Source organism: Pecten maximus, chromosome 10, assembly GCF_902652985.1.
Source record: "Pecten maximus chromosome 10, xPecMax1.1, whole genome shotgun sequence".
NCBI lineage: Eukaryota > Metazoa > Mollusca > Bivalvia > Pectinida > Pectinidae > Pecten > Pecten maximus.
This window is the reverse complement of record NC_047024.1, coordinates 27,607,369-27,634,914: the sequence shown is the minus strand read 5'-3', so window position 1 is coordinate 27,634,914 and position 27,546 is coordinate 27,607,369. Positions and strand designations below refer to the sequence as shown.

The window sequence follows — 27,546 nt, the reverse complement described above, 5'->3', positions numbered from 1 at the left end:
TCTGATTGATTGTTTTCAAATAGAAATCTGTCAATTGTTTGCCAGAACCTGATTAGCTACAGTCGTGCCGACCCTTATCCCGGCCCTCATCACTCCACTAACAGGGGCCGATCATTAGGCCTGATACCTAGGATTTATCTTCCAGTATCAGTCTTAAGAATAATGAATTTTGTTACCTCTGATCCGTGAACAACTAAACAAATATATAACTTTGTGAGCCTGGGCTAATTTCAAGGTGGCGGTCCTATCAGTGGTGGCTCAGAGCCGACCTGGCTGAGCATGAGGAAGACCACATTGTACAGATTACAACAGGCTAATCAATGCTCTCCTTACTTCATTACTCGGTATAGACAATACATTATTCTCACCAAATTGCCAGATTATACTACAGAAGGAAGCAATTCCAACTGTCATGTCTCTTATCAAATAATTAAAACAGTGAGGAGTGTTCCTTTTTTTTCATTATTTGATTCAATTCGTCCTTCCAACCCCATCCACTGGCCCCATCCCACCCCCACCCCCACCCAAAAATGACCTAGTATTATCAATATAATTTATACTAATATGTGCGATCTAAATGCATAATGAAATCTGCCATCAATGGCCCTGTGGCCATGATAACAATATTTTCAGACAACAGTCATCACATCTTCATACTCATTACGAGGGATGAAAAAGTTGAGTCGTGTTGAGGTCATCAAAAAATTTGGTCTGGATATAAATATGACATCAGAGAGGGAACCATGAGGTCTATGGGTGAACTCTGGGATCGACAAAGTTCTTAAATTTGTTAAAGCTTTGTTATAGAAGTAAGCAGGACGTCCAGTGTGTGATTTCTGGAGTAAAGTGTCCGGTCCAAATTACATAATGGTTAATCATCTGATTTAATTTTGTATCCATGTAAAGTCACAGGGTAAATTGTGATTTCTGAGATATGTTTTGTGGTACAATATGATAAGTTACAAGGTCTAAACTGAGTGTCAGGCCTGGAGGTAAGTTACGAGGTCTAGACTCAGGCCTGGAGGTAAGTTACGAGGTCTAGACTCAGGCCTGGAGGTAAGTTACAAGGGCTAAAGTCTTATAGGCCCAGTGGTAAGTTATGAGGTCTAGACGAAGTGTTAGGCCGAGTGGTAAGTTTCCAGGTCTAGACTAAGTAGTAGGCCGAGTGATAAGTTACGAGGTCTAGACTAAGTGTTAGTCCAAGTGGTAAGTTACGAGGTCTAGACTAAGTGTTAGACCGAGTGGTAGGTTATGAGGTCTAGACTAAGTGTTAGACTGAGTGGTAAGTTATGAGGTCTAGACTAAGTGTTAGGCTGAGTGGTAAGTTATGAGGTCTAGACTAAGTGTTAGACTGAGTGGTAAGTTACGAGGTCTAGACTAAGTGTTAGACTGAGTGGTAAGTTACGAGGTCTAGACTAAGTGTTAGACTGAGTGGTAAGTTACGAGGTCTAGACTAAGTGTTAGACTGAGTGGTAAATTACAAGGTCTAGACTAAGTGTTAAACTGAGTGGTAAGTTATGAGGTCGAGACTAAGTGTTAGGCTGAGTGGTAAGTTACGAGGTCTAGACTAAGTGTTAGGCCGAGTGGTAAGTTATGAGGTCTAGACTAAGTGTTAGGCTGAGTGGTAAGTTACGAGGTCTAGACTAAGTGTTAGACTGAGTGGTAAGTAATAAGGTCTAGACTAAGTGTTAGGCTGAGTGGTAAGTTACAATGTCTAGACTAAGTGTTAGGCTGAGTGGTAAGTTACGAGGTCTAGACTAAGTGTTAGACTGAGTGGTAAGTTATGAGGTCTAGACTAAGTGTTAGGCTGAGTGGTAAGTTACAAGGTCTAGACTAAGTGATAGGCCGAGTGGTAAGTTATTAGGTCTAGACTAAGTGTTAGACTGAGTGGTAAGTTACGAGGTCTAGACTAAGTGTTAGACTGAGTGGTAAGTAATAAGGTCTAGACTAAGTGTTAGACTGAGTGGTAAGTTACAAGGTCTAGACTAAGTGTTAGGCCGAGTGGTAAGTTATGAGGTCTAGACTAAGTGTTAGGCTGAGTGGCAAGTTACGAGGTCTAGACTAAGTGTTAGGCTCAGTGGTTAATTATGAGGTCTAGACTAAGTGTTAGACTGAGTGGTAAGTTATAAGGTCTAGACTAAGTGATAGGCTCAGTGGTAAGTTACGAGGTCTAGACTAAGTGTTAGGCCGAGACTGGTAAGTTAAGAGGTCTAGACTGAGTGGGGTCCAATGGTAGAAAGTGATAAATACCAGACAGGACTTACCACAATGCCGACATACAATTGCTGATTGAAAACTTTCTTGAGACGGCAGAAGAAACGAGACAAAAAAAGCCTTGATCAATTAACGAGCATACTCAGGAAGATGGAGCTACTTGCCGCCTAATGATGCTCAAATAAGCCGATAATTACAGCGCAAAATGACTTTCTCATGCCCTTCCCTGTAAATCTTAGAAAATTACAATTGAATTGTTGGGATCCCTCTAAAGAAATTAAGATTTATTCTATGTAGACCTGGTAGAATTGACAGAACGGGTGATAGAAAACTCTACTCAATCTCATCATTAACCATGGGAGGCACAAGGCATCTAAATATTTCCTTCATAGCCTTGTTTAGGCCACTTCAATATTTTCAAAGCATGGAATAAATTTATCAAAGAAAGTACTTGATTTTCCCACCTTGATTTATAATGTTTTAAACTCACCATCACAAGAAGTGGATAAATAAATGATGAAAGTTTTTGAAATTAAATCAATTGAGAGAGGGAAAATATGTCAAGAGTTATGTATAGATTGTGAGAAAACAATAGATATATCAATAAGTTTTTTAAGCCTCGATCGTTAAGATCCAATCACTTCTTAATTCACTTCCCTGAATAATATCATAGTAAAATGACAAAACAAAAATTTTCAATTTCATATTTGGCGATGAGATTTAATCAAGCAACCCCTATGTGTAAGCAAAACTATAATCCAATCTAAAACACAAAAATTATTTTCCAAGGTCAAATTTGCCAAATTTGAACTTATTTCTGTGTACAGGAATAGTAAAAAAAACCCACACATATTAATTTAGATTTGAGGGATAATATGGGCCTACAAATAATTACCATGACAATGTGGTAATTGTTGTATGACAGCTGAGTATCGCGTAGGTAGCTGGAAATGTTTACACACGTTTCATACACATCAATAATAACACACGAGGTCACACAAAACAAGAAATACACATGTTCTTCGTGAAAATAAAAACATGATTAACCTTCGAAGCGAAAAATTATTGCTGTAACATAGATCGTTGATTGAAACAACGACTATTTTAGCATGCAGTGAGAAGATAGCATGAAGATGTAGGAGTGAAAGATAATGACAAAATATCTCATCCACTTTTAAAACATTAATGACCCTGACCGTTCCTACCATCAGTCATGATACGACCAGTGGAGCTATGACTAGTAGGAAATCACGGAGAGATCTTGGCGCCTACCATTGTAGGAACCCTGTTGGTGCTCTTAAGTTTGAATTTTTTCTGCACTTTTTTCAATTTTTCTCTTTCAGATTATTCCTTCTGTCTATGTATGGTATTGACAAATTATGAGTTATTTCCTTTGTTTTAAAACCCATAATTGAACATCCATGACAAGAGACAAAGTAAATTAAAACCTACAAATCTGGAAAAAATCCACAGGGAAACTAAAATACTCTTCAAGTGGCAAAATCCAAGACCTTTTGACCATTTGATTTTCTAATCGTCTCAAAATTTTACATGCACAACTAATAAAGGGACCATTGAGAGGAACTGACATACTGTGTGAAGTTTGATACAGATCCATGCAATACTATCTGATAAGTGAAAACTTAAAATGTCCAAATCCAAGATGGCCACCTATCGGCCATTTTGTTTTTCCATTCAGTATCATAATTAAACTAGTATAAATAAGAAACAAGGAAAAGCCACACATGAAATTAGGGAAAGATCCACTTAGTACTACTGAATTCTAAGAAATAACGATAAAAATCTTCAATTATCAAAAACATGGATGGCTGTATGTCGGCCATTTTGATATTTTCAATCAGCAACAAAATTTAACAGGTACATCTAGTATTTTATGAAATCTGAGAAAGATCCCATCTTTATTTTTCAAAGAAGATTGTTTACAACCAGACAGACAGACAACAAACCACATATGAGGGATGAAATGAACAGCCCATTATGATTGGTAGAAAGTTCATCATAGAATAATAATGAAACCGTACGGTAGAATTCTCGTCTATAGTTTTTGAATCAGTGTGCATTCAATTTTGACATTTGTGGATATTAGAATATGGAGAGTTATGATATGTCAGGGAATGTGTGATCTACAGAGTAAATCGACATATACTTAATGAATAACAATATGAAAACTGTCAAACATGAGGCATCACAAAATGGAAGATATATTTTCATGGAAATTTTGTAAAAAGCCTCATGCATCAACTTTGTATCATTCATGAATATCAGAGAAGCGCATACCGCAAGTCGTTGTTTAAATCGCGAAATTACAATCTGACATAGTTTTGATCAACAGAAATGGAATGTGTATATAACGGGCTGTCCTACCACTGGACATAGACAAATGTACTAGAAGTCGTGTATTTCAAGTTGATTTTTAAATCAAAACACCTATGTTATGAAGGACAATTTTTTTTTATTGATTTTGGACTATCCATAATAGATCGACATTATTATGCATTTATGGCCCAGGTTGCAGGGCAATATGAAGGTTTATTCATTCAAAGGTATCCTGTTTCCCGAGGGCTTGCCCAAGGAAAATATGACACAGGGTATATAAACCTTCATATCGCCCTGCAACCAGGGCCATAAATTGTTCATTATAACAAAAATAATAAAGAAATGATGATACTGAAAAATTATAGAGTCTAGATATATAAATGATTTTTATTACAAATCCCTGTGATCCAAGTTGCTTGATTGGTACGATTCCAAGTCCAGGTATTAGTACCAATTTCCTCTTTCCTTTAGAAACTCTCAGAAACAGTTGACTGGTAATTTGTTGATATTTTTGTGCTCTCAGCATTTTGTTTTGCAGAATTTTATCTATTTCAGCCTCTACGACTGCCTGGAAATGTTTTGTGTTCCTGCATGCATGTTCATCTGCCATCTAAAATACTGGAAGGGAGACATCTACGTGTGGAATATATGAGGGTTACCGTGGGGACACACTCCTCAGGTCCTAGTTATATATAAAGTCTTATTTCTGTCGCGAGAGGGCTTATATCCCTGTCACAAGATGATAAAGTTTGGTCCGGTGATTGAGTTAATAAGTCACACAATTTAATTCCATACACCTATAGTTAATTTTCTAATCTATACTTACATTGTGTAAACAGGAAGTTTAACATATACAAAAAGATAGGTCAGCTTGTTTGTTGATTGCTGTAAAATATTTAGATTGATACAAATGGACACCCTCACGTTAACCAATGTATCTATAGATATGTACGGGACTACTAGTGACTCCAAAGGTACAGTCCTAATATACAGAGAATTATAGCAAGTATCATTTGACAGCTAAAAGGAAGCATAAACTTTTGTTTGACTTTGGTAAGCAGGACATAAATTATTTGTATGACGAAAAGTATAAACTTTTTTTTGACAAAAAGTATAAAATTTTGTTTGAGAGAAGTAAAAACTTTTGCTTGAAGAGAAGTACAAACTTTTGCTTGAAGAGAAGTACAAACTTTTGTTTGAAGAGAAGTATAAACTTTTGTTAGACAGGAAGTTTAAACATTAGTTTGACAGGATCGAAGTATAAACTTTTGTTTGACAGGAAGTTTAAACATTAGTTTGACAGGAAGTATAAACTTTTGTTTGACAGGAAGTATAAACTTTTGTTTGACAGGAAGTTTAAACTTGTGTTTGTTTTACAGAGGCTTCCTGGGTCAAAGAGCTCAAGTAGCTCTGGCGAGATTCTGGCTGATTTCAAGTGGTCTAAATAAGGAAATACCTGACCAGGGTTTGTTTCAGAGAAGTGGATAAAAATTATTATCTGTGGTGGCAAGAGATAAACTTTTGAATTTAAGTGGGTCACATCATATTTGTGTGATAAGCCTCACAGCCAAGCTTCATACAGTGTTAGAAAGCTGCTAGGAAGTTTTAGTAATGAGGAACATCAGGACAATATTATTGATGTTCTATAATTATAAAATTGATTAGCTAAGCAGTTTAATATGCCGCAATTCTGCAGCATGGAAGGTTTGCATCAATTCCGTTAAAGTATGACATAAAAGTGAAGAACATGATCCATTTTTAATAAATATGATAAATTCTCGCAACAGATGAACCTATTAGATATCAAAATACCATAAATGGAAAATAACCAAATCAACAAAATCATTAAAATCATAGATAGATGATATCTGCCCTAATTTCCTGGCATCATCATGAAATGTCGACATGCTTTATACACAAATTCTGATCAATATTAATAGTAAGGACCTCCCCATCAAATTTAATCTAATTTTTTTCTACCATTGCAGTGAAATGTGATAAGCGTTAGGTCAGGGTTAATACCAAACTTGTGGAAAACCCAGCCTTCAATACTTTCATCGGAGATATTTGAATGAAATTGACCAGAAGAAACGGAAATTGACCACATAAAATCTTTATTAACTATAAGGAACCACAGAAACCAATACCAATCTCATTTGGCCAGGAGGCATATTTAGGATGTGCTGCTTTGGAGATGTGCACGACTGAAGAGCGATATGCATGCTTCCACATAGGGGATGACTATAGTACTGGGCTACGATTACAACAGCAGCAACTAACGAAGCCTGCTCACAAAATAATTATCATCAATTGTCACAGTATTGACCTTTCCTGGTGCAAACTCCTTTGTTTTCTTGGTCCCTGCCCGGCCCCCTATCCTCTTTCATTCCATTCCATTCTTGCATTCATCTAATACCAGATTAGAGTAAAATTCATGCAGCAGCGGCGTTGCGAGGCTGAATCGGTTGGCTGTGATGTATGTTTTGCCATCCAGGCCTACCGATCATCAGGTAATTCACCGGCAATAATGTGGGAAAATTGGCAGTTTGTGAACTAATGATGCAGATTTCATTTCCAGCTGTCACTTTTATGCTCCTTCGCTGACTTATTTAAGAAGTCAGTGGCAATCAAATGGCTTGTATCCCAACTTCTAATAAGAAGTCGCGCTCTGACAGCACACGCTTTTTGTCACGGATCGGAGTGATAGGTACCCAATTCACAAATGGTCTTTTATAGCTCATACATTTAAATTGTATTATTTTCCAGGGAATGAACAATTTAGCATATTACAACCATCACCATATTTCAGCTGTCAGACGGCTATATTGGAGATTTATCCCAGCACGGCTATAGAATGGTCAGCCCCTGTAGTATAACTCTTTGGGTAGGTTTGATATGGTAGCGAGAAAAAAAACACATATGGAGAAATGATGAGATTTCAGATCACAATATTCAGTGAATCATCTGCCTCTTAAATTTGACAATCATCCTTAATTCTAAAGAGAAATTGCAATTCTCTTTTCTTCAATTGCTTTCATCATTTCTGTCAAAACCCTTCAGATTTTGTCAATCGTTGTGTGATTTATTTGCAATTTGCGGTTGTCGGTGGACGGAACATGCCGACTGATGATGATGGCGGCTGTGGATCCAGCTGCCACGCGTACAGACACCCAGAGAGGACATGTTAGGGGTATCTGTCTGCTCTAGACAGTTGACCAGCCAGGATCGTATTATTACTATTTCATCTTTCCCCGACGATCAATAGCAATATTTTTTAATTTGACAATGAGAAGCCATTGACAAGGAAGTGGTTAGGATTCTGTCAAAGAGTAAAGCACTCAATGAAGATTGTTTTAATATGTCTAAATCAATATAGTTTTGTGATTCAGAAACTGAGCGCCTAACAGAAACATATCTCACCAAATTTATTTACGTCCTCATAACCCGATATATTACATCAAATGTAATAATTTAACTTTTATTTACTTTTCAATGAAACCAATTCCCCACAAATTAATCTGAGCATCCCTTTGATGGAGTAATAAAACACTATGAAGAATCTGGTAAAACAAACAGTACCAGACTAGTTAACTCGCAGAATGACAGCTCAGAGCTATTGTGGTATACTATCAGGGGTGATTTTGAAAATGAAATAGATTAAATTGTATCTCATCTGATTATAAGCTTTACAAATCTGAGTCCTGACTCGTATATCAAAAACAGTTTTTTTGTCTTATTGGCATATATGACAAACAACATGATAAATGTCTGTTGAATGTAATAGTATATACAGTCATCAATGTCATATTCAAATTAAAAGTAAAAGTTTATGACAAATCAAAACTCTATGAGTCAAGAATCTGAAGGTGGCTCCAGGACTCAAAAAATCAAGTACACGATCACCTTAGGTTATAATATGAAATTTGTTTGAAATTTCATGAACGTTGGTGAAGAAGTAATTTGTAGTACTTTGAATAAATTTAAAATTAGATTTCAGTAAATGGAAATAACAAATAAGAAAAATGTCAAAAAAAAAATGGAGAACATGCAACCTTAGAATCATATCTGATAAATTAACTTCTGTTCACAAATGGACTGCAGACAGAAGAGCATGTTTATTTCCAGTAAAACAACCTGGATTTCTTGCCTTTTATCCACTAGCTTTGCATCTTTTTTTGGTGGTGTATAGGCAATACGAAAACAAAGCTACGACTAAATATCTTCTTCATTTAAAAACCATCTTCAAAGAATCACAAAATTAAGACATACAGGTTTATCAGTTAAGAAATGTCAGAAAAATTTCCTCTGTTACTATACTAGTACATCTAATATCAAGTTTACACGAAAATTATACCAAACAGAAGGCACTGATAAATACATGTATATCCATGTCAGGACATTGCGATTTTATCAATATTTCACATACAAACAGACTTTTGTCGCAGGTCAAAAAGTAAGGATTGAGAAACTTACCAATCAGTGTCACCAACTGAGGCCAAGTTAACCCAGCTATAAACACAACTGACTGAGTGATTTAAGACCTATACCAATTGATCCACATCAAGTACCTATGTGATCTGGGCATATATCTCTGCCCTTCTTTTTTCAGGGGTCGGATTCCGACCAAGGATATGATGATGATTAAGATGGCTGGTAATTACATTCCTATCTAAGGTTTCTTTTGAAAAATTAATCACCGGAGTGACTTCCAGATTCAGAAGGTAAGAGTACATGAAAGTGTTGTGATGGAGTAATCCTCCATTTTTACTTCATCATCAGACGTGGATTTCTAGATCGTGATCTCCAATGACCATTTTACTTCCGGAAAAAGCAATATGGCAGACGTACAAGTGCAAACAAACATTTCAGTTTTTGAGAAATTAATAAAATGTTGATCATCGAAGGCTAAACTGGGATCAAGCCGTGTTTAATAGTGTCAAAGAATATGTAAGTCTTCTGATCAGCATTTATATTGGAAGACATTAACAAATTTTAAAATCATTCACATTTTTGTGTGAAGCACTTTGGTTACAGCATTAGGTGGCGACATCTACAGATAAGCTTAACAGAAGTGAAACACTAAATTTTTTTCCGATGTATACAGTTGATATCAACGAGAATTTCTAATCTGAATTTTTTACAACAGCTGTGAGATATTAAGTCTATTAAGTCTATATCCTTCTCTTACAAAATAACATTCACAAATAAAAATACTTTCTTGATACAAACTATACAATAACATCACATAAACATATGAAAATGTTGACTTCTAGTAAGAAAAGCATAATTACCTATGCGGTGATCGGTATAATCCTTTTTCATCCAAAACTAATATTACATCCAAAACTAATGTTATGTTACAGAGGTCACATTTTTGCAGTGATGTAACAGAAATCAGTTAATACTTAAACAATTGTAAACACAACACCATGACGACCAGGACATATGTATAGACGTACCACCGTATCCATGTATAGATCCTTGACGATGAGGATTATACTAAAAACCAACTCTTTACAGGAAACCAGAGGAAATTGTCAAGTACCACTTCACAAGCTTGTCCTTATCATGTACAATGTTACAGTCAATCTATAGTACAACAGTGACTTATCATCGTTCAACCGTGTCTTGTCAACTTAGTTTAAACAGTGAAATATCAACTCCTGTCAGTGAAATGTCAACTTCTATAGTACAACAATGAAATGTCAACTTCTATAGTACAACAGTGAAATATAAACTTCTATCAGTGAAATGTCAACTTCTATAGTACAACAGTGAAATGTCAACTTCTATCAGTGAAATGTCAACTTCTATAATACAACAGTGAAATGTCAACTTCTATAGTACAACAGTGAAATGTCAACTTCTATAGTACAACAGTGAAATGTCCACTTCTATAGTACAACAGTGAAATGTCAACTTCTATAGTACAACAGTGAAATGTCAACTTCTATAGTACAACAGTGAAATGTCAACTTCTATAGTACAACAGTGAAATGTCCACTTCTATAATACAACAGTGAAATGTCAACTTCTAGAGTACAACAGTGTAATATCAACTTCTATAGTACAACAGTGAAATGTCCACTTCTATAATACAACAGTGAAATGTCAACTTCTATAGTACAACAGTGAAATGTCAACTTCTATAGTACAACAGTGAAATGTCAACTTCTATAGTACAACAGTGAAATATAAACTTCTATCAGTGAAATGTCAACTTCTATATTACAACAGTGAAATGTCAAATTCTATAGTACAACAGTGAAATGTCAACTTCTATATTACAACAGTGAAATGTCAACTTCTATAGTACAACAGTGAAATGTCAACTTCTATAGTACAACAGTGAAATGTCAACTTCTATAATACAACAGTGAAATGTCCACTTCTATAGTACAACAGTGAAATGTCAACTTCTATAGTACAACAGTGAAATATAAACTTCTATCAGTGAAATGTCAACTTCTATAATACAACAGTGAAATGTCAACTTCTATAGTACAACAGTGAAATGTCCACTTCTATAGTACAACAGTGAAATGTCAACTTCTATAATACAACAGTGAAATGTCCACTTCTATAGTACAACAGTGAAATGTCAACTTCTATAGTACAACAGTGAAATGTCAACTTCTATAATACAACAGTGAAATGTCCACTTCTATAGTACAACAGTGAAATGTCAACTTCTATAGTACAACAGTGAAATGTCAACTTCTATAATACAACAGTGAAATGTCAACTTCTATAGTACAACAGTGAAATGTCAACTTCTATAATACAACAGTGAAATGTCCACTTCTATAGTACAACAGTGAAATGTCCACTTCTATAGTACAACAGTGAAATGTCAACTTCTATATTACAACAGTGAAATGTCAACTTCTATATATAGTACAACAGTGAAATGTCCACTTCTATAGTACAACAGTGAAATGTCAACTTCTATATATAGTACAACAGTGAAATGTCAACTTCTATATATAGTACAACAATAAAATGTCAACTTCTATAGTACAACAGTGAAATGTCAACTTCTATATTACAACAGTGAAATGTCAACTTCTATAATACAACAGTGAAATGTCAACTTCTATAGTACAACAGTGAAATGTCAACTTCTATAATACAACAGTGAAATGTCAACTTCTATATTACAACAGTGAAATGTCAACTTCTATAGTACAACAGTGAAATGTCAACTTCTATAGTACAACAGTGAAATGTCTACTTCTATAGTACAACAGTGAAAGGTCAACTTCTATATTACAACAGTGAAATGTCAACTTCTATAGTATAACAGTGAAATGTCAACTTTTATAGTACAACAGTGAAATGTCAATTTCTATTACAACAGTGAAATGTCAACATCTATATATAATACAACAGTGTAATATCAACTTCTATTGTACAACAGTGAAATGTCTACTTCTATAGTACAACAGTGAAATGTCAACTTCTATATTACAACAGTGAAATGTCAACTTCTATAGTATAACAGTGAAATGTCAACTTTTATAGTACAACAGTGAAATGTCAATTTCTATTACAACAGTGAAATGTCAACATCTATATATAATACAACAGTGTAATATCAACTTCTATTGTACAACAGTGAAATGTCTACTTCTATAGTACAACAGTGAAATGTCAACTTCTATAGTACAACAGTGAAATGTCAAATTCTATATTACAACAGTGAAATGTCAACTTCTATATTACAACAGTGAAATGTCAACTTCTATAGTACAACAGTGAAATGTCAACTTCTATCAGTGAAATGTCAACTTCTATAATACAACAGTGAAATGTCAACTTCTATAGTACAACAGTGAAATGTCAACTTCTATAGTACAACAGTGAAATGTCAACTTCTATAATACAACAGTGAAATGTCAACTTCTATAGTACAACAGTGAAATGTCAACTTCTATAATACAACAGTGAAATGTCAACTTCTATAGTACAACAGTGAAATGTCAACTTCTATAGTACAACAGTGAAATGTCAACTTCTATATTACAACAGTGAAATGTCCACTTCTATAGTACAACAGTGAAATGTCAACTTCTATAGTACAACAGTGAAATGTCAACTTCTATCAGTGAAATGTCAACTTCTATAATACAACAGTGAAATGTCAACTTCTATAGTACAACAGTGAAATGTCAACTTCTATAGTACAACAGTGAAATGTCAACTTCTATAATACAACAGTGAAATGTCAACTTCTATAATACAACAGTGAAATGTCAACTTCTATAGTACAACAGTGAAATGTCAACTTCTATAATACAACAGTGAAATGTCAACTTCTATATTACAACAGTGAAATGTCAACTTCTATAGTACAACAGTGAAATGTCAACTTCTATAGTACAACAGTGAAATGTCAACTTCTATAATACAACAGTGAAATGTCAACTTCTATAATACAACAGTGAAATGTCAACTTCTATAGTACAACAGTGAAATGTCAACTTCTATATTACAACAGTGAAATGTCAACTTCTATAGTACAACAGTGAAATGTCAACTTCTATAATACAACAGTGAAATGTCAACTTCTATAGTACAACAGTGAAATGTCAACTTCTATAATACAACAGTGAAATGTCAACTTCTATAGTACAACAGTGAAATGTCAACTTCTATAGTACAACAGTGAAATGTCAACTTCTATAGTACAACAGTGAAATGTCCACTTCTATAGTACAACAGTGAAATGTCCACTTCCATAGTACAACAGTGAAATGTCAAAGTCTATAGTACAACAGTGAAATGTCAACTTCTATAGTACAACAGTGAAATGTCAACTTCTATAATACAACAGTGAACTGTCCACTTCTATAGTACATCAGTGAAATGTCATCTTCTATATTACAACAGTGAAATGTCAACTTCTATAGTACAACAGTGAAATGTCAACTTCTATAGTACAACAGTGAAATGTCAACTTCTATAATACAACAGTGAAATGTCAACTTCTATAGTACAACAGTGAAATGTCAACTTCTATAGTACAACAGTGAAATGTCAACTTCTATAGTACAACAGTGAAATGTCAACTTCTATAGTACAACAGTGAAATGTCAACTTCTATAGTACAACAGTGAAATGTCAACTTCTATATTACAACAGTGAAATGTCAACTTCTATAGTACAACAGTGAAATGTCAACTTCTATAGTACAACAGTGAAATGTCAACTTCTATAGTACAACAGTGAAATGTCAACTTCTATAGTACAACAGTGAAATGTCCACTTCTATAGTACAACAGTGAAATGTCAAATTCTATAATACAACAGTGAAATGTCAACTTCTATAGTACACAGTGAAATGTCCACTTCTATAGTACAACAGTGAAATGTCAACTTCTATCAGTGAAATATCAACTTCTATAATACAACAGTGAAATGTCAACTTCTATAATACAACAGTGAAATGTCAACTTCTATAGTACAACAGTAAAATGTCAACTTCTATAGTACAACAGTGAAATGTCAACTTCTATAATACAACAGTGAAATGTCAACTTCTATAGTACAACAGTGAAATGTCAACTTCTATAATACAACAGTGAAATGTCAACTTCTATAGTACAACAGTGAAATGTCAAATTCTATAATACCACAGTAAAATGTCAATTCTTATAATACAACAGTGAAATATCAACTTCTATAGTACAACAGTAAAATGTCAACTTCTATAGTACAACAGTGAAATGTCAACTTCTATAGTACAACAGTAAAATGTCAACTTCTATAGTACAACAGTGAAATGTCAACTTCTATCAGTGAAATATCAACTTCTATAATACAACAGTGAAATGTCAACTTCTATGGTAAAATGGTTAAACATCAATTTTTATAGTACAACAGTGAAATGTCAACTTCTATCAGTGAAATGCCAACTTCTAAAGTATAACAGTGAAATGTCAACTTCTATAGTACAACAGTGAAATGTCAACTTCTAAAGTATAACAGTGAAATGTCAACTTCTATAGTACAACAGTGAAATGTCAACTTCTATCAGTGAAATGTCAACTTCAATGGCAATCTATAACATACAGGTGTAGTTAGTGTTACCTATAGCATACAGGTGTAGGTGGTGTTACATATGACATACAGGTGTAGGTGATGTTACCTATAACATACAGGTGTAGGTGGTGTTACCTATAACATACAGGTGTAGGTGGTGTTACATATGACATACAGGTGTAGGTGATGTTACCTATAACATACAGGTGTAGGTGGTGTTACCTATAACATACAGGTGTAGGTGGTGTTACCTATAACACACAGGTGTAGGTGGTGTTACCTATAACATACAGGTGTAGGTGGTGTTACCTATAACATACAGGTGTCGGTAGGTGGTGTTACCTATAACATACAGGTGTCGGTAGGTGGTGTTACCTATAACATACAGGTGTAGGTGGTGTTACCTATAACATACAGGTGTCGGTAGGTGGTGTTACCTATAGTTAGTGTAACCTATAACATACAGGTGTAGGTGGTGTTACCTATAACATACAGGTGTAGTTAGTGTTACCTATAACATACAGGTGTAATTAGTGTTACCTATAACATACAGGTGTAGTTAGTGTTACCTATAACATACAGGTGTCGGTAGGTGGTGTTACCTATAACATACAGTTGTAGGTGGTGTTACCTATAACATACAGGTATAGGTGGTGTTACCTATAACATACAGGTGTAGGTGGTGTTACCTATAACATACAGGTGTAGTTAGTGTTACCTATAACATACAGGTGTAGGTGGTGTTACCTATAACATACAGGTGTATGTGGTGTTACCTATAACATACAGGTGTATGTGGTGTTACCTATAACATACAGGTGTAGTTAGTGTTACCTATAACATACAGGTGTTGATGGTGTTACCTATAAATAAATGTGTAGGTGGTGTTACCTATAACATACAGGTATGGTTGGTGTTACCTATAACATACAGGTGTAGGTGATGTTACCTATAACATACAGGTATGGTTGGTGTTACCTATAACATACAGGTGTAGGTGGTGTTACCTATAACATACAGGTATGGTTGGTGTTACCTATAACATGCAGGTGTAGGTGGTGTTACCTATAACATACAGGTGTCGGTAGGTGGTGTTACCTATAACATACAGGTGTAGTTAGTGTTACCTATAACATACAGGTGTAGGTGGTGTTACCTATAACATACAGGTGTAGTTAGTGTTACCTATAACATACAGGTGTAGTTAGTGTTACCTATAACATACAGGTGTAGTTAGTGTTACCTATAACATACAGGTGTAGGTGGTGTTACCTATAACATACAGGTGTAGTTAGTGTTACCTATAACATACAGGTGTAGGTGGTGTTACCTATAACATACAGGTGTATGTGGTGTTACCTATAACATACAGGTGTAGGTGGTGTTACCTATAACATACAGGTGTAGGTGGTGTTACCTATAACATACAGGTGTAGGTGGTGTTACTTATAACATACAGGTGTAGGTGGTGTTACCTTTAACATACAGGTGTAGTTAGTGTTACCTATAACATGCAGGTGTAGGTGGTTACCTATAACATACATGTGTAGGTGGTGTTACCTATAACATACAGGTGTAGGTGGTGTTACCGATAACATACAGGTGTATGTGGTGTTACCTATAACATACAGGTGTAGGTGGTGTTACCTATAACATACAGGTGTAGTTAGTGTTACATATAACATACAGGTGTAGTTAGTGTTACATATAACATAGAGGTGTAGGTGGTGTTACCTATAACATACAGGTGTAGGTGGTGTTACCTATAACATACAGGTGTAGGTGGTGTTACCTATAACATACAGGTGTAGTTAGTGTTACATATAACATACAGGTGTAGTTAGTGTTACCTATAACATACAGGTGTAAGTGGTGTTACCTATAACATACAGGTGTAGGTGGTGTTACCTATAACACACAGGTGTAGATGGTGTTACCTATAACATACAGGTGTAGGTGATGTTACCTATAACATACAGGTGTAGGTGGTGTTACCTATAACATACAGGTGTAGGTGGTGTTACCTATAACACACAGGTGTAGGTGGTGTTACCTATAACATACAGGTGTAGGTGGTGTTACCTATAACATACAGGTGTCGGTAGGTGGTGTTACCTATAACATACAGGTGTCGGTAGGTGGTGTTACCTATAACATACAGGTGTAGGTGGTGTTACCTATAACATACAGGTGTCGGTAGGTGGTGTTACCTATAGTTAGTGTAACCTATAACATACAGGTGTAGGTGGTGTTACCTATAACATACAGGTGTAGTTAGTGTTACCTATAACATACAGGTGTAATTAGTGTTACCTATAACATACAGGTGTAGTTAGTGTTACCTATAACATACAGGTGTCGGTAGGTGGTGTTACTTATAACATACAGTTGTAGGTGGTGTTACCTATAACATACAGGTATAGGTGGTGTTACCTATAACATACAGGTGTAGGTGGTGTTACCTATAACATACAGGTGTAGTTAGTGTTACCTATAACATACAGGTGTAGGTGGTGTTACCTATAACATACAGGTGTATGTGGTGTTACCTATAACATACAGGTGTATGTGGTGTTACCTATAACATACAGGTGTAGTTAGTGTTACCTATAACATACAGGTGTTGATGGTGTTACCTATAACATAAATGTGTAGGTGGTGTTACCTATAACATACAGGTATGGTTGGTGTTACCTATAACATACAGGTGTAGGTGATGTTACCTATAACATACAGGTATGGTTGGTGTTACCTATAACATACAGGTGTAGGTGGTGTTACCTATAACATACAGCTATGGTTGGTGTTACCTATAACATGCAGGTGTAGGTGGTGTTACCTATAACATACAGGTGTCGGTAGGTGGTGTTACCTATAACATACAGGTGTAGTTAGTGTTACCTATAACATACAGGTGTAGGTGGTGTTACCTATAACATACAGGTGTAGTTAGTGTTACCTATAACATACAGGTGTAGTTAGTGTTACCTATAACATACAGGTGTAGTTAGTGTTACCTATAACATACAGGTGTAGGTGGTGTTACCTTTAACATACAGGTGTAGTTAGTGTTACCTATAACATGCAGGTGTAGGTGGTTACCTATAACATACATGTGTAGGTGGTGTTACCTATAACATACAGGTGTAGGTGGTGTTACCGATAACATACAGGTGTATGTGGTGTTACCTATAACATACAGGTGTAGGTGGTGTTACCTATAACATACAGATGTAGTTAGTGTTACATATAACATACAGGTGTAGTTAGTGTTACATATAACATAGAGGTGTAGGTGGTGTTACCTATAACATACAGGTGTAGGTGGTGTTACCTATAACATACAGGTGTAGGTGGTGTTACCTATAACATACAGGTGTAGTTAGTGTTACATATAACATACAGGTGTAGTTAGTGTTACCTATAACATACAGGTGTAAGTGGTGTTACCTATAACATACAGGTGTAGGTGGTGTTACCTATAACACACAGGTGTAGATGGTGTTACCTATAACATACAGGTGTAGGTGGTGTTACCTATAACACACAGGTGTCGGTAGGTGGTGTTACCTATAACATACAGGTGTATGTGGTGTTACCTATAACATACAGGTGTAGGTGGTGTTACCTATAACATACAGGTGTCGGTAGGTGGTGTTACCTATAACATACAGGTGTAGTTAGTGTTACCTATAACATACAGGTGTAGTTAGTGTTACCTATAACATACAGGTGTAGGTGGTGTTACCTATAACATACAGGTGTAGGTGGTGTTACCTATAACATACAGGTGTAGGTGATGTTACCTATAACATACAGGTGTAGGTGGTGTTACCTATAACATACAGGTGTAGCTAGTGTTACCTATAACATACAGGTGTAGGTGGTGTTACCTATAACATACAGGTGTAGTTAGTGTTACCTATAACATCCAGGTGTAGTTAGTGTTACCTATAACATACAGGTGTAGGTGGTGTTACCTATAACATACAGGTGTAGGTGGTGTTACCTATAACATACAGGTGTAGTTAGTGTTACCTATAACATACAGGTGTAGTTAGTGTTACCTATAACATACAGGTGTAGGTGGTGTTACCTATAGCATACAGGTGTCGGTAGGTGGTGTTACCTATAACATACAGGTGTAGGTGGTGTTACCTATAACATTCAGGTATGGTTGGTGTTACCTATAACATACAGGTGTAGGTGGTGTTACCTATAACATACAGGTGTAGGTGGTGTTACCTATAACATACAGGTGTAGGTGGTGTTACCTAAAACACACAGGTGTAGGTGGTTTTACCTATAACATACAGGTGTAGGTGGTGTTACCTATAACATACAGGTGTAGTTAGTGTTACCTATAACATACAGATGTAGTTAGTGTTACCTATAACATACAGGTGTAGTTAGTGTTACCTATAACATACAGATGTAGTTAGTGTTACCTATAACATACAGGTGTAGTTAGTGTTACCTATAACATACAGGTGTCGGTAGGTGGTGTTACCTATAACATACAGTTGTAGGTGGTGTTACCTATAACATACAGGTGTAGGTGGTGTTACCTATAACATACAGGTGTAGTTAGTGTTACCTATAACATCCAGGTGTAGTTAGTGTTACCTATAACATACAGGTGTAGGTGGTGTTACCTATAACATACAGGTGTAGGTGGTGTTACCTATAACATACAGGTGTAGTTAGTGTTACCTATAACCTACAGGTGTAGTTAGTGTTACCTATAACATACAGGTGTAGGTGGTGTTACCTATAGCATACAGGTGTCGGTAGGTGGTGTTACCTATAACATACAGGTGTAGGTGGTGTTACCTATAACATTCAGGTATGGTTGGTGTTACCTATAACATACAGGTGTAGGTGGTGTTACCTATAACATACAGGTGTAGGTGGTGTTACCTATAACATACAGGTGTAGGTGGTGTTACCTATAACACACAGGTGTAGGTGGTTTTACCTATAACATACAGGTGTAGGTGGTGTTACCTATAACATACAGGTGTAGTTAGTGTTACCTATAACATACAGATGTAGTTAGTGTTACCTATAACATACAGGTGTAGTTAGTGTTACCTATAACATACAGATGTAGTTAGTGTTACCTATAACATACAGATGTAGTTAGTGTTACCTATAACATACAGGTGTAGTTAGTGTTACCTATAACATACAGGTGTCGGTAGGTGGTGTTACCTATAACATACAGTTGTAGGTGGTGTTACCTATAACATACAGGTGTAGGTGGTGTTACCTATAACATACAGGTGTAGTTAGTGTTACCTATAACATACAGGTGTAGTTAGTGTTACCTATAACATACAGGTGTAGGTGGTGTTACCTATAGCATACAGGTGTCTGTAGGTGGTGTTATCTATAACATACAGGTGTAAATGGTGTTACCTATAACATACAGGTGTCGGTAGGTGGTGTTACCTATAACATACAGGTGTAGGTGGTGTTACCTATAACATACAGGTGTAGTTAGTGTTACCTACAACATACAGGTATGGTTGGTGTTACCTATAACATACAGGTGTAGGTGGTGTTACCTATAACACACAGGTATAGGTGGTGTTTACCTATAACATACAGGTGTAGTTAGTGTTACCTATAACATACAGGTGTAGGTGGTGTTACCTATAGCATACAGGTGTCGGTAGGTGGTGTTACCTATAACATACAGGTATAGGTGGTGTTTACCTATAACATACAGGTGTAGTTAGTGTTACCTATAACATACAGGTGTAGGTGGTGTTTACCTATAACATACAGGTGTTAAGTTAGTGTTACCTATAACATACAGGTATAGGTGGTGTTTACCTATAACATACAGGTGTAGGTGGTGTTACTTATAACATACAGGTGTAGGTGGTGTTACCTATAACATACAGGTATAGGTGGTGGTTACCTATAACATACAGGTGTAGGTGGTGTTACCTATAACATACAGGTGTAGGTGGTGTTACCTATAACACACAGGTGTAGGTGGTTTTACCTATAACATACAGGTGTAGGTGGTGTTACCTATAACATACAGGTGTAGGTGGTGTTACCTATAATATGCAGGTGTAGATGGTGTTACCTATAACATACAGGTGTAGGTGGTGTTACCTATAACATACAGGTATGGTTGGTGTTACCTATAACATACAGGTGTAGGTGGTGTTACCTATAACATACAGGTGTTGGTGGTGTTACCTATAACATACAGGTGTAGGTGGTGTTACCTATAACATACAGGTGTAGGTGGTGTTATCTATAACATACAAGTGTAGGTGGTGTTACTTATAACATACAGGTGTAGGTGGTGTTACCTTTAACATACAGGTGTAGTTAGTGTTACCTATAACATACAGGTGTAGGTGGTGTTACCTATAACATACAGGTGTAGGTGGTGTTACCTATAACATACAGGTGTAGGTGGTGTTACCTATAACATACAGGTGTAGGTGGTGTTACCTATAACATACAGGTGTAGGTTGACTATTTCATATAATGATTTCATAAATTTTGACATGACAATTAAATCTTGAAATTATTTCTTTCCATGTGAATGATTTTTTTCTTTAAGTCTAGTGACAATGGATTTAGTTATCAGACTTCATCACCAGTGGTTTTTAATTGTGTCACGCTGATCTCGGAAGAACATAATTATTTGGTTGCCATTCCATTTATCTAGTCAACGTGATATCTTTTAATCTTTAAGACGTCCAACAACTTTTTTGTAAATTTCTCTGTCTCCTACACGTTTGTTGTTACACAGACTTACTAATATCAGATGATGTTGACAAAGAGAAACTGTTACAATGTTCACACCACAACAGACCTGCTATTAATTTAGCCGACAGATTAACAGATTATCACGATTATGTGCTGCCATTTAAACATTTTTATCAACAAGTTCATTCTCTATGTAACAGGGTATGTAACAGGGGTCATTAGTGATTTAATATAGTGCAATGCCTCCTCCAGAGATCGAACCCAGGACATCTGGTTTACCAGTCTAAGCTCAAACTTTAAACTGAAGAGACGTTTTCTCTAGTTGAGCTGTATAATACAGCTTGTATCTACTTGGGTTGTTAAAAATAAAACTACATAATATGAAGATTTGCAAAATTCTGAAAGACAATTTTTAATACAAATTCAGTCACACACCATCACTTGTCTGATGGATGGATGGATGGATACATTTTTTCTTAATTGATCAACAAAAAAATTAAATCCTTCAAAGAAGTCTAACTGCTATATCGGGTATAAAAGCTGATACTTGTTAACCCTGGTATTGAATGTCTCACAATCAACACAAAAACTGTTATTACTAAAATCTATATGAGTCATAACTTCTCTGAAAACATTTGAAATATAGATCATTGGGTCAAGAAACATAATTATCCCAACACAAAAACAATTTGGTTGTAATATAATTGTTACAAGTCCCTTTGAGGAAAATTCAGATACATGGAAAGATTATATTTCTCTGGAATGAAGAAATATAAAACTATTCTCATAATAACTGGGTTTTTTTGTGTTTTTAAATCCATTTTGATTAATTAATTGTCAACAACTACAGGACCATGTCAGAATCTATTTTCCCAAATAACTTAAAACAATCTGCAATCTTATTTAAGGAAACCAAATTTTCTTTACTTGATAGAATTTTTAGATTTTCTACAACTATCATAAGTGCTTTTAAAAATTTTATAATTTAGAAAAACAGCAAAAAAACCTCAATTACTTGGGATTCATTTTTTTTCTAATAATTGTGAATCTTAAAATTAACTTCTGAAATTGGAAACAATTGTAATTATCTGCTTGAAAATTGTGGTGATCTGTTGTGGACTTTTGATAACATATTTGTGGTTGAATATGAGGATGTCCCCCGAGTCTATTATACTCCTTTACTTGACATAAGGCCAATAACTCTTGGTCAACCTCCTAACATCAAAGGCAACATCAACACAGGTCGCCATGAAGTAATTAAAATCAAAGGGACAGATTTAAATGTCGACATCAAATCAATGTTCTACAGAAGTGATGATGACTATAAATCATCAACAACCTTAGAAAATTATTATTTTAATAGAAGTTCATAAAATTTTCAATTTGTTTTCACATTTCATCAGTATCAATCAATATAAATAACTCCACGCAGTTTTATTGATAATCTGCCTGCAGCTCCAAGATATTAGGGACAGTCTTGTAGATTTCTACAATGTCAACTGGAATTAAAAGTTATACATGAAATTCAAGTTCCGCTAACCAAATTGATGATGAAATAGGAACTATACTGACCTGTTGCGATAGCTGGCTAATGATCACTTCATAACATTTTTTTACAGAATATTACAGAAATATGGCAAATCAAAATTCAGTTTTCTTGATGATTTGGTTTGATATTTGGTGAGGATCAGATCTATGTTTTGATAAAGTAAACTATATTTATAATATGTGACCAGGCAGTAAGAATATAACACCACTATGCATTGTTTTCTATAAACATTTAAAATCAAATATTTGTTAAATAGGATTAATTGTTTAAATAGAATTATTTCAAACATTTTGTTTTTAACTTTATACATGTCAACAGTACTTCAAATAATATTCTATTTGATCTTTTAAAAAAAATGGCAAGATTTAATTTCAATAAGTCTAATATACCCAGGTGTATAATCATATAACTTTTATTTGAATTAGATTTTAAATTATGTATAAATTTGATCACACAAGTTTTAAACTTATACAAACACTCATGTTGGTTCAGGGGGAAGTGGACTGGAGTCCTTACATGGAAAAACCCTGATATATCCGCCGGGGGAAGGCCCAACAGTCAACAGGTAACCTTATACCTTCAAACTGTCAGCTAAAATTGGGGACTATATCACATTTTAATATTTCGATACAGTCTGGAAAATTGTTAACTTGAACCTTGACCATCAACTGTGTCTGGGATTTTAAGAGAAAAATAAATTTCTGGGATTCCGATAAGATTTCCCTCCCAATCAAACACAGGGTTAATGCCAGGATATATAGCCCCATATTCCTGATCCCTTTATAATCCTACTTTTTTTTTCACGAATGGCTGTCCCAAATTTTCATTCCCTATACAAAGTAACTAATTTAAGATTTCAGATATGATTAGCATTAGAATATTTTGTCTTTTCTTCTTCCGTTCAGTCTGCTGTCCATATTACAGATAACGTAAAAACTGCTATTAAAGCAGTATTTCTTTTTCATTTGCCACATTCTGCAATAATCCCTAACTTATATACACAGGTATATTTAAAATGTTTAACAATCTTTACAAATCTGTTGATTTGTTTATATGAGAATTCAGAAAATATCTCAAAAGTTTTCTTTGTTTTTCATTAAATTTCATTATGTACTTGAACTTAGTGTTCTGATCACCAGACAAAAACCAAATACATGATTTCCCCCCTCAATTCCCGAATGGCGTTGAGAACGGACTCCATACACTAAAAGTCCCACCAAGATGAAAGGTCAAATTCCGTGCAAAATTTTAACAGAAAAATCGTTCTACGTAAGATGAATTTCTTTCTTCAATTTTAAAATAGCTTTTAAAACTGGTCTGGAATGGAAGGAGAGCAGACACCAAATGGGGAAAAAAAGTCTCAATTTTCACAACGGCTTTTTAAAAGGTTTGGAATATCACAGATATATACCCTGAGGCTGGCATGGAATCACTCAGTCTATACACCTGACAAGGTGTCAGAAAACTGAAAAAGGACAAATTGTTTTTTGCCGTGGCTGAAAAAGATTTCGGAGACGGACTCCGGAGATGAGAGCGAGGAAGTGGTACTTACTGGACTCTCCGGCTGGCTGTTCCGTTTGGCTTTCCGTCATAGTTTGTGACAACGGATCGGGCACAGGAGGAACTGAAGGAGTAAACAAAAGAGGTGTTGTCAGTCTCAAAGCTTAAACCGTAGAATGACAGGGTCCCACAAACCAATCACACACAGTCTACTTTATCTGCTCGTCTCCTACTCACGGAACATACAAACACAGGGTTTTTTTGTTGTAAAATAACGGAAAAGACAATCCAGAAAGAACCAAAAAGCAGACACACATGTATCACAGGGTAGTGATGAAATACTTCCGCACAATTGTTTTTTCGTCAGTAATGTAACAACTTACTGGTTTTTTCCCCGCTTTTGTAGAGTTTGCCAATTAGTAGGTAATACAACCCACACTGGTTATAAACTCTGTGCAATAATTGACCCTTACTATTTTATCCCTACAACTGACACTGGTTATAAACTCTGTGCAATAATTGACCCTTACTATTATATCCCACTACAACTGCTAAGCCTTATACGAAAGTAGCAGCTTCACTGTAAGGCCTGATGGTGGAGCTGTCGGTGGGGCAGCGTGGATAGTTAGGACTACACACAGGTAATTGATCTAGTCCCATCCTCCGCCTCATACTACATGCTCAATAAAAACACAATCTTTTACCAATAAGACAATGTTACTCGACCAGACAGCTCAGAGGTCCACCATCAGAATGTAGTATATTGTCATTGCTAGAGATAACAGTTTCAGTATCATATTGATAGAGGGAAAAAAATTGAAAATATCAATAGGGACTGAATAGGAGCAGATCACACTCCATTAAAAACATTAAAAACATTCCATTAGAATAGGGTGTACAAGTGTCAATCAAAAATTCAAACTAACCTAGAAACATTGGTACAACAAGAATGTCCCCATTCCATTAGCTTTATTTTGAGCCCCACAAAAAACTTTCTCAAAAAACTTTAAACCTACAATGTGATGGCAGATGGTGTAACAATTCATTTGGACAGGATGGGACCCAACCCAATTTCATGGCGGGGCTTACAAAATATATAAACCTACATGTTCTTTATTAGTATCATTTTCAGTCTTGTCCATTCATCTCATACTTATAACAATACTATTACAATCCCCCACCACATGTGAAATTATTATACGCCAAGAATGTAAAGATGATAAATTCATAATAAATAAGGTGAACTGCCTTACCCCAAGTAGGAAGTTCTTTATAGGGACAAGAAATGTAGGAGATAGAGCCCAGACAATCTTCTTTCTGTGATGTAGGTCAAAGGTCAAAATGTAGGTCACAGATTGACCTACTTTTGAAACATGACACACTGTCTCACCTTGGTGAAATCAGCTGATTCATAACTAAGCTTAATTTGAGCATTTGATCATGGAATTTTGAAGAATTCTAAACAATTGTCTCACAGACTGAATCTTCAAGCTGACTAAAACTTCGAAGAAATGGACTTCATCCCTGGGGTACCACTGAGCTGACGATTCGTTATTGTACAAGAAAGGCTGTTGGCCATGTGACTTCATTAACACTGCAAACCAATCATTTTTCAATTCCATTTTTTATCATTTTTTTCTTTCCTTTTTCAAAAGTTCATTACAGAGATCACAAGATACTTGGATAACCATTTATTTAAAGCTCTTTAAATTAAGTCTCCCGTTGTTGTTGTTGTATTTTTTAAGTTCAAATTGTCTTTTAAGAACAGAAATGTTTTGACGGAAATTCATATTGTGTAAATGACTCATGAAATGTCACTCATGATGTCATACTGTTTATTAAATATTTTCCAACTAGAAAATGTCTGTACCAAAGCAATGTCAGAAGAATACTCCAAATCGACCTTTGTAGAAAGTTTGATGAAAATATATGAGAATGAAGTTGCTAGGTGTTAAAACTGAAAGAGTTGATGATTTTCTATAGCAACAGTGACCTTGGCCTTGACCTTGGAAGCCTGAAACACAACAGTGTCAGAAGTATACTCATACTAAACCTTATGTTTAATGGTTTGATGAAAATCTATCAAAGAATGAAGTTGCTAGGTGTTCAAATTAAATCGTGACAGGTTGGGACAAGACGGGACAGACATGTTTGTGGCCCACCCACCCCCAAATTTAATTATGGGGGCACAATCAGACAATATCTAAATTTTGACCAAACAGTAGCCTCTGTTTGGTGGCCATCTTGAATCCTACACCAGTATTTTTGATCATTGTCATATTATCATCCCACCCACCAAGTTTAATTGTGATCGGTATCAAAGAAAACAACCCACCAAGTTTAATTGTGATCGGCACTAAAGAAAACAACCCACCAAGTTTAATTGTGATCGGCATTAAAGAAAATATAAGTTATTACTGGATATGATGTTAGCCCATCAGAGGGTATAAATGGCAGCCATTTTGTTTTTTGTTATCAAATTAACACTGCCAATGTCAATACTATAACAAACCACATGTACATACCAATTTTCATTAAAATCAGACATTATCTAAATTCTGACCAATCAGAAGCCACCATTTGGAGGCCTTCTTGGATCGTTATTCAGCATTTCTTTTGTTTAAAACTTAAGGGCTGTCATGTTATTATCCCCCTCATCAAATTTCATTGAGATCCATCAAATAGAACAAAAGTTATTATTACTGCATATGATTTCAGCCAATCAGAGGTTTTCGTGGCTATCTTGGATGTTTGATCTGTCAAAAAAGAGTAAGGTGCACAGCAAGATATCATACATATTATGTATGCAAAGTGTGGTGAGGAGGATTGTATTGGTAGTTCCTGAGATTAGCTAGTTAGATTGCATCGAGACAGAGAAGCTAGGACAGGATGGGACAGGATCCGATGGGATGGGGACGGGACGGGACGGGACGGGACGGGACGGGACGGGACGGATGGGACAGGATGGGATGGGGACGGGACGGGACGGGACGGGATAAGATGGGATGGGACGGGACGGGACGGGACGGGACGGGACGGGACAGGATGGGATGGGGACGGGACGGGACGGGACGGGATAAGATGGGATGGCACGGGATGGGATGGACATGGGTAATACTATATCCACCTCTATTTCATAGATATGCTACCGATTGATTTCC

General features: G+C 35.7%; 1 protein-coding gene across 1 annotated transcript in view; it reads right to left on the bottom strand.

Moving 5' to 3' along the window:
• The window catches only part of LOC117335667 (LIM domain only protein 3-like), a 200,269-nt gene that overhangs the window by 100,804 nt on the left and 71,919 nt on the right, over positions 1 to 27,546 (bottom strand). Inside the window, exon 3 of the mRNA XM_033895821.1 lies at positions 24,438 to 24,509. Within this exon, the coding sequence (XP_033751712.1) occupies positions 24,438 to 24,509 (72 nt within the window). The remainder of the gene's footprint in view (positions 1 to 24,437; positions 24,510 to 27,546) is intronic.